Source organism: Lactuca sativa, chromosome 5, assembly GCF_002870075.4.
Source record: "Lactuca sativa cultivar Salinas chromosome 5, Lsat_Salinas_v11, whole genome shotgun sequence".
NCBI lineage: Eukaryota > Viridiplantae > Streptophyta > Magnoliopsida > Asterales > Asteraceae > Lactuca > Lactuca sativa.
Genome location: NC_056627.2, coordinates 361,738,950 through 361,750,755, shown reverse-complemented (window position 1 = coordinate 361,750,755; position 11,806 = coordinate 361,738,950). Strand labels below are relative to the sequence as shown.

Sequence of the window (11,806 nt, the reverse complement as noted above, 5' to 3'; positions counted from 1 at the left end):
GCAGGTGGCTTTTGAGACCCTACGACAGGGAATATGTGAGGTGCCAGTTCTAGCACTCCCTGAGGGAGTTGATGACTTTGTGGTTTATTTGGTGCATCTATTTTAGGAATCAGTGTTGTTTTGATGCAGATGGATCATGTGATAACTTACACTTCGAAGCACCTGAAGCGTTATGAGGCGAATTATCCGACTCACGATCTTGACTTGAGGATAGTGGTTTTCGCCCTCAAGATTTGGTGTCATTATCTATATGGGCTTTGTTGTACTATCTACATATATCACAAGAGTTTGAGGTACTTCCTGGATCAACCAAATCTGAATATGAGGTAATGCAGGTGGCTTGACGTGATAAAGGATTACGAATACGAGATCTTATATCACCCAGGAAAGGCCAATGTGGTGGTCGATGCAAGACTGATGATGCTCCCATTCTAGACCTATGTTTGAGGATGACCATCATTTCACAACTTCTAGATATGATCAGGGAGGCTCAGACTGAGGGACTCAAGAAGGAGAATTGGAAGAAGGAGAAGATCATGGGTCAGATTGATAGACTCATCACCGACAGTCAGGGACTATTGACCCAATGTGGGCGATTTTGGATTCCCATTTCCAAGGGAGTCCTTCAGAATATGTTAGAAGAGGCACATAAGTCTAGATTTTTATTCATCTTGGAGCCACAAAGATGTATCAAGATTTGAGATTCAGTTATCGGTGGCCCTGCATGAAGAGGGAGATCCGGAGATAGCATGGTTTGTTGAGAGTTGTCTCACATGTCGGAAGGTCAAGGTTGAGCATCAGAGACGACACTACAAGTTGCAGTATTTAGAGGTTCCTGTATGGAAATAGGAGCAGATCACCATGGACTTTATCACCAAGTTACCAAGGACGCCCAAGGGACTTGATGCTATTTGGGTTACTGTGGATCGTTTGACCAATAGTGGTCATTTCCTTGCAATTCGGGAGAGCTTGTTAGCTGAGAAATTGGATGAAATTTGTATTCGAGAGGTGTTGGCTCATCATGGGGTTCTATTTCTTTAGTCTCAGATCGAGACGTACGGTTTACTTCCAGATTTTGGAAGGGGTTTCATGAGAAGTTGGGTACCAAGTTTCACTTTAGTACTGCTTATCATCCGCATAACATTGGCTAGAGTGAGAGGACCATTCTGAATCTCAAGGCTATTTAAAAGCCTTCATTATTGATTTTGGTGGGAGCTAGGACTCCTACTTTCCTTTGGATGAGTTTTCGTATAACAAAAACTATCATGTTATCATTGACATGCCTCCCTACGAGCTTCACTACGGGAGGAAGTGTATGACCGCAATTTGTTGGTGGGGGGGGGGGGCATAGTATCAAGGAGAGCACATAGGTGGTGCTCAAGACGACCGAGCTTATTCTACAGGTCAGACAGAGATTACTGAAAGCTCAAAGCTGGCAGAAGAGCTACGCATACCGACACCGCTCAGAGTTGGAGTTCCACGTTGGGGATTGGGTGCTTCTGAAATTATCCACCCGGAATCGTATTATTCACTTCAGGAAGCCAGGAAATCTAGGTCCCAGATTTATCGGTTCGTTCCGAGTTATGGCTCGAATGGGAAGTAGCCTACCAATTGGATCTACCGGAGGAGCTCAATCAGATTCAAAACGCTTTTAACATTTCCCAATTGAGGCAATGTGTGACTAACGAGTCGTTTGTTATCTCGTTGGATGATATGCATGTTGATGATCGTCTGAATTATATTAAGCAACCGGTGGCAATTATTGATAGGAAGACAAAGGCCTTGCGATGGACACAACATGGTGAAGGATACACCACGACATGGTCATGGCTGAATAAAACGCGTATCAACTTTGTATGCCACGACATGATAGGCTAAAGGTCATGACATGGAGGCCGCCTGAAGGTTTAAACCTAATTTTTGGGGGTTCGTGCCCCTATTTAGGGGAAGTGAGGGCTAGGGTTTGCACACCCTCAGCCTCCATCACCTCCTTTTCACCCTGAAGAAAACCATAGTCTGTATTTGAATTGTGAAGCTTTTAGTGGTGTTTTAGTGCTTAGAAGAAGAAGAAGGTGCCTTTGGTGCTCTATTATTGAAAGCAAGTCTCCCCCTCATCATCTTGTGCCATTTTTGGATTTTTGTAAGACCTCAATATCCTACCTTTCTCTTTGTATCATGATAGATCTAGGTTTCTACCCACTTTTCTCTATGTTTGGGTTGAGTTGAGTGCATCGATTTCGTAAAGTTCTGAACTTTATGGATCATTGAGGCCCCTTGGTGGATATAAGTTCCAGATTTGAAGTTTGATGGTGTATTGAACTCCATTCACGAGACTTTGGCTTCATTTTTCACTTTTTGACATAGTTTGAGTTCTAAACTTGCATTGGACATGCATGTATAAAAAGCAACGATTTTTTATGATGTAATAGAAGTAAGAAAGCCTTCTGGAAAGTATGAATGGGTAGCTTGATAGATTAAGAGATTAATCCATTAAGTTGTAAGAGCCCAATTTTCACGATGTGTCAGCTTATTCTCCACGATGTGGTGACTAGGGATATCGTGACTGTTTTATCCTATTCTACCCCGACACAACCAAAGGGAGGCCGCGATGTGGGGGTCAATTGGTACTGACTTTGACCTTTGACTTTTGACCATTGTTGACTTTTGGTCAATTTAAGAGTTTTAGGGTATAGACTGAGAGGTTACTTCTTTATTGATGTTAAGGGTCTCGTTGTACCGGTCTTTATTGTGTGAGAGATGTTGTGTTTAGATGTTTAATGTGAGGTGAGTCTTCTCACTGTATTAATTATGCCATAGTGTGTACATGCTAACCAGCTAGGTCTTAATTGCTGATTGTTGTTATGTGTTACTGAGCTGCTGATAGCTTTAGGGCGTGTTGTTAGCCTATTGGGACCGTTGATAGTCATCAGGATTGCTAATAACCCACAAGGTATGCTGTTAGACCACATGATGTGTTGTTAGCCCATTGGGACATCTGATAGTTCCTAGGGTTGTTCATGTTATTTTACATTAAAGAACCAATTAATAATCATTATTAAAAAAGTTTTTTTTAGTGTTATTAATTATTAAATTATGGGGTTTCAAATTCATAACAATCAAGGAAAAATGTTTGTTTTATAAGATATATAAATATAGATAGATTGATTGATGTGGATGCACGTGTTATAACTCAAAACAAGAAACTCAAGCCCATAAAGAAAGGACAAAATTTCAAAAATCATCTCTGTGGTTAGCAAAATTCTATGGTTTGGTCCAAAAAAAGTTTGATGGTGCATCACTTGTCCATTTTTGGATATGTCATATTGATTTTTTTTGTAGTTTTGGTCCAAATCCAACCTGAAATGACAAAAATGCCTTTAAATAATTCTCTTTTAATTTTTTAATTAGTTTTTATTATGTTTAGTAAAAAATAGAAAAAACATCACCCACCCACCCTGCCCTACCCTACCCCACCCCACCCCCTCCTTACCCTCTATCTCTCCTGCTACATTTATGATACTTCTTTTTCTCGTTTGCACAAAAAGGAACACCATAATTGCCACCGCCAGTGAACCTTAGGAGTCGCCGACGCTCTTACCGGACTCCCCGAAGACGTCGCCATTCTCGTCGGACCCGCCAAAATTCGAATCTTATATGACGGATCAGTTTTGGACATCAATGTGACCGTTCTCGCCAGACACGTCACCATTCTCACCAGTGCTTTTGAAGATTTCCAAATCCCATTTGCAGATCTGACCTCCACCACCACCATCTGAAAAACCCTAACCATAGCACCGTCTGGAAGCCTTTCCCTAGAACATATCTAAAAAATGCTCTGATCTAAAACCATCAAACCAAACGAAATTTTCAGGTGAAGGCAATAAAGGAGGAAGGGGTAGAACTCCAGAGAAGGTGAAGGCACGAAGTTAGTCTAGAGGTTTCTAGTGGAATTATGTTTCAGATTGGGCCGATTTTCCGGTTAATCTTAGTGACGATGGTGGTTTTCTGGACCGTAGCTAGATTTACCCACCTGTCCAGATCTACCATTTATCTTCTGGGAAAACTACAATAAAGTCCCTATATATTGGCCTCATAATCGATTTAGCCCTTATATATTTTTTTTTATTCAATTAAGTCTCAAATACCGGTAATCGTATTCAATTTAACCCTTTGACCCGGTCAACAGGTCATCCAACTTTCAAAAATTACATTTTCGGCCTAGATTTCAAAATTTATTACAAATTTGGTCCAAAATTTACATTTTTGGCCCAGATTTTAAATTTTTTTACAAATTTGGTCCAAAATTTACCCTTTTTGTCCAAATTTTAGAATTTTATTATGAATTCATCCTTACTTTAGTTTTTTTACAACTTTTATTCTCAAAAGTTTGTTTCTAATATGTTTTTTCTTTAAAACTCATATTTATACAAAAAAATAACATATTTTCACATAAAAATCTTATTTTTTTCTATATAAAAACTTTTTTTAATAACTTTTTTGTATATGAAATATCTAATTATAAAAATAGGTTTGGATTATTTGTGTGATTTCTCTTAAAAAATCAATTAAGAAATTAAAAGTAACCCTAAATTATACTATTAAATTATAGTTTGTCAAAAACTAGTTACACTAGTTACCCTAAATTATACTATTAATATAGAGATTTTAATATGTGTTCTATTTAGTGTGTATTCTTTTTTCTATGAGATTTTAATATAGTTGTTTATATGTATTTTTCAATCTGTTGTATCTTCATAAATTAAATCATATCTTCGATCACATATATATGACAAAAGGTATGTAAAGTTGTTCTAATATCATATATGACAATCCATATTGATTTCAGTAGGAGTTGTAATTATCAATGTTTGTAATATATTTTTACATTTGTTAAATGCCATTTTCTGCCAAAAACCTCCTTATCGACAAATGACAATTGCTCCATTCTAGATAGTTATTTTTTGTTATTACAACAAACAAAGTTGACACATGAATCTGATTTTACAAAGAAGTTTAAATAAAGAAATCCAAAGTGATGATGAACTATATGTATGAACATGTATTCAGCGAGAAACAAAAAATATGAAGTTTTCAATATGTAGAATCTTCTATTATTTAAACTTTTCCTATAAATGTGATTAAAGAACAAATAAATAATATTAAAATGAGTGTAACTAGTTTTTGACAAACTGTAATTTAATAGTATAATTTAGGGTTACTTTTAATTTCTTAAGTGATTTTTTAAGAGAAATCACACAAATAATCCAAACCTATTTTTATAATTAGATATTTCATATACAAAAAAGTTTAAAAAAAAAGTTTTTATATAGAAAAAATAAGATTTTTATGTGAAAATATGTTTTTTTTTGTATAAATATGAGTTTTAAAGAAAAAACATATTAGAAACAAACTTTTGAGAAAAAAAAAAGTTGTAAATAAAACTAAAGTTAGGATGAATTCATAATAAAATTCTAAAATTTAGGCAAAAAGGGTAAATTTTGGACCAAATTTGTAAAAAAATTTAAAATCTGGGCCAAAAGTGTAAATTTTGGACCAAATTTGTAATAAATTTTGAAATCTGGGCCGAAAATGTAATTTTTGAAAGTTGGATGACCTATTGACTGGGTCAAAGGGTTAAATTGAATACGATTAACGGTATTTAGGACTTAATTGAATAAAAAAAATATATAAGGGCTAAATCGATTATGAGGCCAATATGTAGGGACTTTATTGCAGTTTTCCCTTATCTTCTCCGATGATCGTACCAACAGAAGAGGGAGACAAAGAAAATTTTGGCATCGCCTTCGTCAGAGTTCGGCAGACTTCAGTTGTAGGGTGTAGCCTTCTTGGTCTAGATAAAAACCGAGTTTCATCAGGTTAAGGAATGCAAGATGTGGGGTGAGGGTGGAGGAGATGGAGGTGGTTGGCGGTGGATGGTGGTGGTGGCGAATGGTGATGCTAGGCGGAGATTTTGTGTATTTGTTCTTTGATAGTATATGTATGTGTGTGTGTTCTACAAAAAAGATAGAAAGAAAAGGTAGCAAGTGGTGTGTGTGAGAGAGAGTGTGTGTGTGCGTGCGTGCGCGAACGGCTCTCTTTTATTATTTAGTTGATTAAAAACATTAATATAAATACAAAAAATAGGAAAAAAGAAATAAATGTGGCATAAAAGTCATTTTAAGTACGACCAAATTTAATAGTAAGATTCGAAAATGAACCAATAATTCATCAACAAATTTTTTTAGACAAAAATCTCATAATTTTACCGATCACAATACATTTTTGCAATTTTGTAAAAAGAAAGGCACTCGAAATGTTTTGTATGGTCGTTGAAGATTCAGGCCCATAAACAAGGTTTGAGTTGAACTTGAAAGTTGAAGTAATATTTTTAACTTTATTGTATAACAAATATATAGTTTCATACTATTTATTATTTAGAGTGTTCAGAAAAATAGGGTAATGGTCCATCATCACAATCACAATCCAAGACGACAGGAAACCCATCAATCTCGTCCGTCCAAGGATTCATCTCATCATAATCAATGGTCCTCATTGCACGCCACACCACACTGCTACATTTGAAACCCGATCCGAGTGCAATCTGCCATACCCGATACCCTTTTTTGACCCGACCCTTTGCCTCTGCGTACGCCAATTCGTACCAAATGGAGCTGCTGGAGGTGTTGCCGAACCTGTACAGCGTCATTCTAGAAGGTTCCATGGCGATCTCATCAAATCCTAGGTTTTTCTGTAATGCGTCTAGCATAGGCTTCCCGCTGCTGTGCGGGAGGAATAGTTCGACGGAATTGCTGTAATTTGGTATGTATGGTTGGATATTCGCCGTTGGCCGGAGTTTTCTTGCGATGCTGTTTTTTAGGTACCTGAGCTTTTCTGATAACGGAAGTATTTGCTTACCGAGCACGGTTACGTTTGATCGGATGACGGTGGGTGCGACTTTGAAAAGGTCTTTGGTAATGGTGACTCCTCTTATCCCGGCTTCGTCTTCTTCCTCAAAGATGCAGTTGTACGAAAGGTCGGAACTTGATATGTTTGTGTGTACGGTGTGTAGTAGTTTGTATTTGCAATTGCGATGATCGGAGGGACGGTTTGAGAGAAGGATCGCCGCGCCGCCGACGCGGAAGATGCCGTTGGAAAGGAGCTTGGAACGATCGTCTCCAACGTAGCAGTTCTCAGTAACGCCCTCTGTAGTCATCACTAACGCATAGGAATCATGATGCACCTGTGGTATATCATATATATTATATATGTTTTGCTGATATAAGTCAGTATCGGCGGTGTTAAACATGACAGATAATAAACAAAATGTTCACCTGAAGGAGGTTTTGAGCAAGGCCGATGGCAATTAGTCCTGCAGTGCATCCCATCCCAACAAGATTGTAGCTGATGATGTTTTCTTTAAGCTTATATTTGTTCACAATCATGCTAGAAAGAGATGGCATAGTGTTATAAAGACTACAATTCACAACCAGTATCCCAATGTCTTCACATCGTACCCCTGTTTTAGCCAATAACATGTCTATTGATCCAAAAACAGACATCTCCATTTCCCTTCTGGCTTCTTTCATGCATGGATCAGAATCGTTTTTCAGGAAGACTTCTGGGATGTAAGTTGAGTCACCATGTCCCAACTTGCCTAGAATCGTCTTCATGAATTGCACCGTTTCTTCTGAAGAATTTCCCATGTGCTTTAGTTTCTCGATGCAGTACTGTTTTGTGATCTTCTGAGCATCTGGAGGCTTGTAGCATGCGAAATCTAATAAGTAAACTACACGTGAAGTTCTTCTGGTGATGAAGAAACCTAATAAAAGAAGACATATGAGTAAGGTAATTAACATAAGTTTTGCTTCGGGAATGAAATGGTCTTCCAGGAGATTCTTCAAAGTGAAGATGATTGGCATGATGTTTGGAACTGAAGTACACAAGAAATCTTTTCGATGGGCAATGTGTTTGAAGCTTCCAAATATTGTGGCAGGTATTAGTTTCATGGAAGCTTTCTAATGAAGCTTTTATAAGCCTGAAGCTCTAGTCACTTATCATGCTTATCAAACTTCTAAATGTATATATATTGTTTTAAAGGTAAAAAATAGGTTTTTAAAATATAAATACATTTTTGAAGGTATTTATATATTAAAAATGTATTTTTATTCCAATTGGGAATAGCTCAATTGGTAGAGTCTTAGGTGTTGTTTGTTTTTCCGAAACGTAACTATCAGAAGTCTGTGAGTCTGTGGACCACCTCTGCAGCCCTCTGCAGCAGAAGAGGTAGACCAAAGTGCTGCAGACTGTATTGAGAAGCATGTTTGTTTTTTTAACGGCTGCAGGCTGCTGCAGATATTAAAAAATTTAAAATAAAGTACTTTAATAAACCGAAAATAGTTTTTTAATACCAAAAATTTAATAATTGTAGTCTTAAAACATTAAAATAAAATTCAAACAACCAAATTAGTCTTACAATAACATTTTTAAATAAAATTCATACAACCAAACTTTAATAATTCTCATTTCATATTTTGCATCAATTGTTCGGCAATTTCATCTCATAACTGAGTCATATATTCACGGTCCGCTGCAGTACCATGTGTTCGAATCTCATCTTCATCATTAACAATGACTGTATTGTTATTCCGAACCGAGACATTTGGTTCATCATATCGTGCAAAATACTCATCATGTAGTCCCTCTCTTCTTATAAAATTATGAAGCGCAAAACATGTTAGGGTAATGTTTCGTTGTGTAACCAACGAAAATGGTGTCATCCTCTTCAATATAGGGAATCGTGCTTTCAAGACACCAAAAGCATGCTCAATGACATTCCGAAGTTTTGCGTGCGCAAGGTTAAAATTTTCTTTATTCATTAATGCACGTCTTCGACGGAAATCTCCAAACCAATACCTCACATTACGGTACGGTGCCATAAAACCTCGAATGTTTGGATAGACGGCATCACAAAGATAATATTTATCTGTAAAAAAAAAGTCATTTATTTTTCAAACTAAGATAAAACTATTTAAATAACCATAAATTTACCTGGTGGTGGAAGCGAGAATGGTGCATGTGGATTTGCTAATGCTTCTGATAAAATTCTAGAATCGTGTGTTATCCCTTCCCAACCGGCCACAAAAAATGTAAACATCATGTTGAAGTCACATATTGCCAATACGTTTTGGTAACAATCGCCCTTTCCCTTATTTCTGTATAAATCTTGTTTGTTTGCAGGGACAACAACATGTATCAAAGTGCCATCAAGTGCACTAACTGCTCCCTTGAACACCCGTCGTAGCCTCCTATTATGTCCCAGAATGTTTGGATTCGGATTAAAGGAAGTTGGTACTATAATGTCATGTGCGAAAAGCAACATTTTGTCCAACACTTCATGAAAAAACTTATGTATTGTTTGCTTTGAGTGTTGAAATTTCCGCTTGATAATCACATAACGTTGGTTATGACGAATCATCATAAAAAACATAGCCATCTTCTCCTCAACCGACACATGTTTGCTATCCTTTAATGCGTAGTTTACTCTAAAATGAGCACATAGCCGGACAAATGATTCACGGGACATGCGTAGCAATTCAAGACATTGTAGAGGATTACGGTGAAATAACTCTAACGTAAATTCATGTCCCGTCATTTCCGAATTGTTATCCTGCACTCGTTTGACACCCCTCTTCCAAAAGTAGCGGACGTACAAGTACATAACAATTATGAGTAGTATCTTTTTTTCATGACCCATTGCAAACCTATTAATCAACAAAACATATAATAATATAAGATAATAACATAACATAAGATTCAAGTACCAAAAAACATAACATAAATTTCAAGTACCAAAAAACATATCATAAATCTCAAATACCTAAAAAAACATAACATAAATTTCAAGTACCAAATAACATAACATAACATCTCAAGTACCACATACCATAACATTCAAGTTCTAAATACTGCAAATAACATTCAAGTAGCAAATACCAAAAAACATAACCATATAATTCCAAAACATGCAATTAAAACCTAAACAACTCAAACATATAAACTTAACGAACAATCTTTCCATCCTTTAGAACTCCTAACCTTGTAGCTGTCATCTCAATCCATCCTCTTAATATTTGTGGATCGTTAAGCAAATTTACCCACATCTCTCTTATATTCATTGTCCCTCCAAAAATGTGATACGCAGCAAATCGTAGAGGGTCTACTGGGTCTAACTCGAGCAACTCAAGCTTCTCTAAACATTGGGGAATTGTTGGCCCTTGAGTCAAATGGCATAGAGCTTTTTACATCTCCAATGCTAAATCATCAGCAGTAATAGAAGCTTTAGGCGAGGCACAAGAAGGTGGATCAGGTGAGGCACTAGGAGCTCGAGGTCTAGGAGTTGATGGTTTAGCCCTTTTGTTGGGGTTACCAGAAGGTGAGGCAGCAGAAGGTGGAGGCTGAGTAAAATGTTCACTAGTATGATTGGAAAAGAAATCATCCTCATCTATGTTAATGGAAGGGGCGTCCATAAGCTGTAGTGGTGCGCCATGGAAAGAAGATGATTCATGTCCCAATGGTGTTTAGGATGTGGCATAGCTAAGATTACCAGATGCACTGTTTCCATCAAAGAGTTTTGCACAAAGCTCTGGAAACAATAATGGGACGGTTTTCAAAGAAGCGGCTTTCGGATGTCCCTAAACGCAATCAATGTAACAAAAGTAATATAAGAATAAATGGCAACTATATAAACAATATACATGTAAATATGTGTGTGTATATATATACCTTTTAAAGTCCTCCCACTCCTCATTTGTTAAGTTAAAAGTATTTGTTTGTGGATTGTAAAGGTTTCCAGTTTTGTTTTTTAAGTATAACCATCCTATGTATTTGGCTTTAAGGTTATCATAGGTGTTTTTTAATTGTCGTTTATTCAAATCCACACCATACTTTTCCTTAATAGTTGTTCCTAACTTGTGCCATGATTGTTTGTGCAAACTCAAACCTTTTCTACCCACAATTTGCACTTCTTCAATACAAGTTTGCAATAAGCCTTTTGTTTGTTCATTGGTCCATGTATGTTTATCTCCCATTGCTAACAACAAAAGAAAATATAGAATAAATACTTTAGCTACAAAGATTAATCATATTTCAACATAATCAACAAATAAGTTTAGCATATTCAACAACAATACATCATGAATGAACAAAAAAAACCATATAAGCAAAGATTATACAACACAATCAACAAATAAGTTTAACAATTTAAGCACAAACTTGCATATGAACATAAACTTGATCTCCATTCAAGAAATAGTGATAACAATTCAATAATTAACTTAAAAAAAACCATTTCAGCAAAGACTTTAACATATTCAACAAAGATTTATGATTTCAACATATAAACTTGCATATAAATTGGTCCTTATGTCAAAAACTTTTAGTAGAAAATCGGTCCTTATGTCAAAAAATTTGGACAGAAAAGGGTTAAGCTGATGAAATCGAGGGCAGCAAAGATTTGAGCATATAAGTTCATACAATCGGTCCTGATGTCAAAAAAATTGGACAGAAAAGGGTTAAGATGATGAAACCGAGGGCAGCAAAGATTTGAGCATATAAATTCATACAATCGGTGATGTCAAAAAATTTGAGCATATAAATTCATACAATCGGTACTCAAAATGCATAAGAAGTCAGAATATTGGTACTCAAATTCAAACAATCGGTACTCAAATGCATAAGAAATCAGAAAAAAAAACTTACCTGATGAAACCGAGGGCAGCAAAGATCGCACGTGAAGACGATGGCAGCA

The 11,806-nt window shown here is 36.4% G+C and overlaps 2 protein-coding genes across 2 annotated transcripts; both read right to left on the bottom strand.

The window, feature by feature from the left end:
* Positions 1 to 6,361: 6,361 nt before the first annotated feature.
* On the bottom strand, positions 6,362 to 8,063 carry LOC111915106 (3-ketoacyl-CoA synthase 20). The gene is made up of 2 exons (XM_023910797.3): positions 7,332 to 8,063; positions 6,362 to 7,240 (listed from the first exon to the last, which is right to left on the bottom strand). Exons 1-2 carry the CDS (start codon positions 8,004 to 8,006, stop codon positions 6,431 to 6,433), a joined length of 1,485 nt encoding a protein of 494 aa, XP_023766565.1. The 5' UTR covers positions 8,007 to 8,063; the 3' UTR covers positions 6,362 to 6,430.
* Positions 8,064 to 8,558: 495 nt separating this feature from the next.
* Positions 8,559 to 10,526, bottom strand: LOC111915080 (uncharacterized). Its single transcript, XM_023910778.1, has 3 exons — positions 10,303 to 10,526; positions 9,049 to 9,761; positions 8,559 to 8,983 (listed from the first exon to the last, which is right to left on the bottom strand). The coding sequence occupies exons 1-3, from the start codon at positions 10,524 to 10,526 to the stop codon at positions 8,559 to 8,561; spliced, it is 1,362 nt and encodes a 453-aa protein (XP_023766546.1).
* Between the last annotated feature and the right edge of the window lie 1,280 nt (positions 10,527 to 11,806).

Coding starts and splice junctions, on each gene's coding strand:
- LOC111915106 (XM_023910797.3), bottom strand. CDS start 8,006: ATGAAACTAATACCTGCCACAATATTTGGAAGCTTCAAACACATTGCC. Junction 7,241..7,331: donor TTGCTCAAAACCTCCTTCAG/GTGAACATTTTG, acceptor GATATACCACAG/GTGCATCATGATTCCTATGC.
- LOC111915080 (XM_023910778.1), bottom strand. CDS start 10,526: ATGGACGCCCCTTCCATTAACATAGATGAGGATGATTTCTTTTCCAAT. Junction 9,762..10,302: donor GATGATTTAGCATTGGAGAT/GTAAAAAGCTCT, acceptor GTTGATTAATAG/GTTTGCAATGGGTCATGAAA. Junction 8,984..9,048: donor ATTCTCGCTTCCACCACCAG/GTAAATTTATGG, acceptor TTTTTTTTACAG/ATAAATATTATCTTTGTGAT.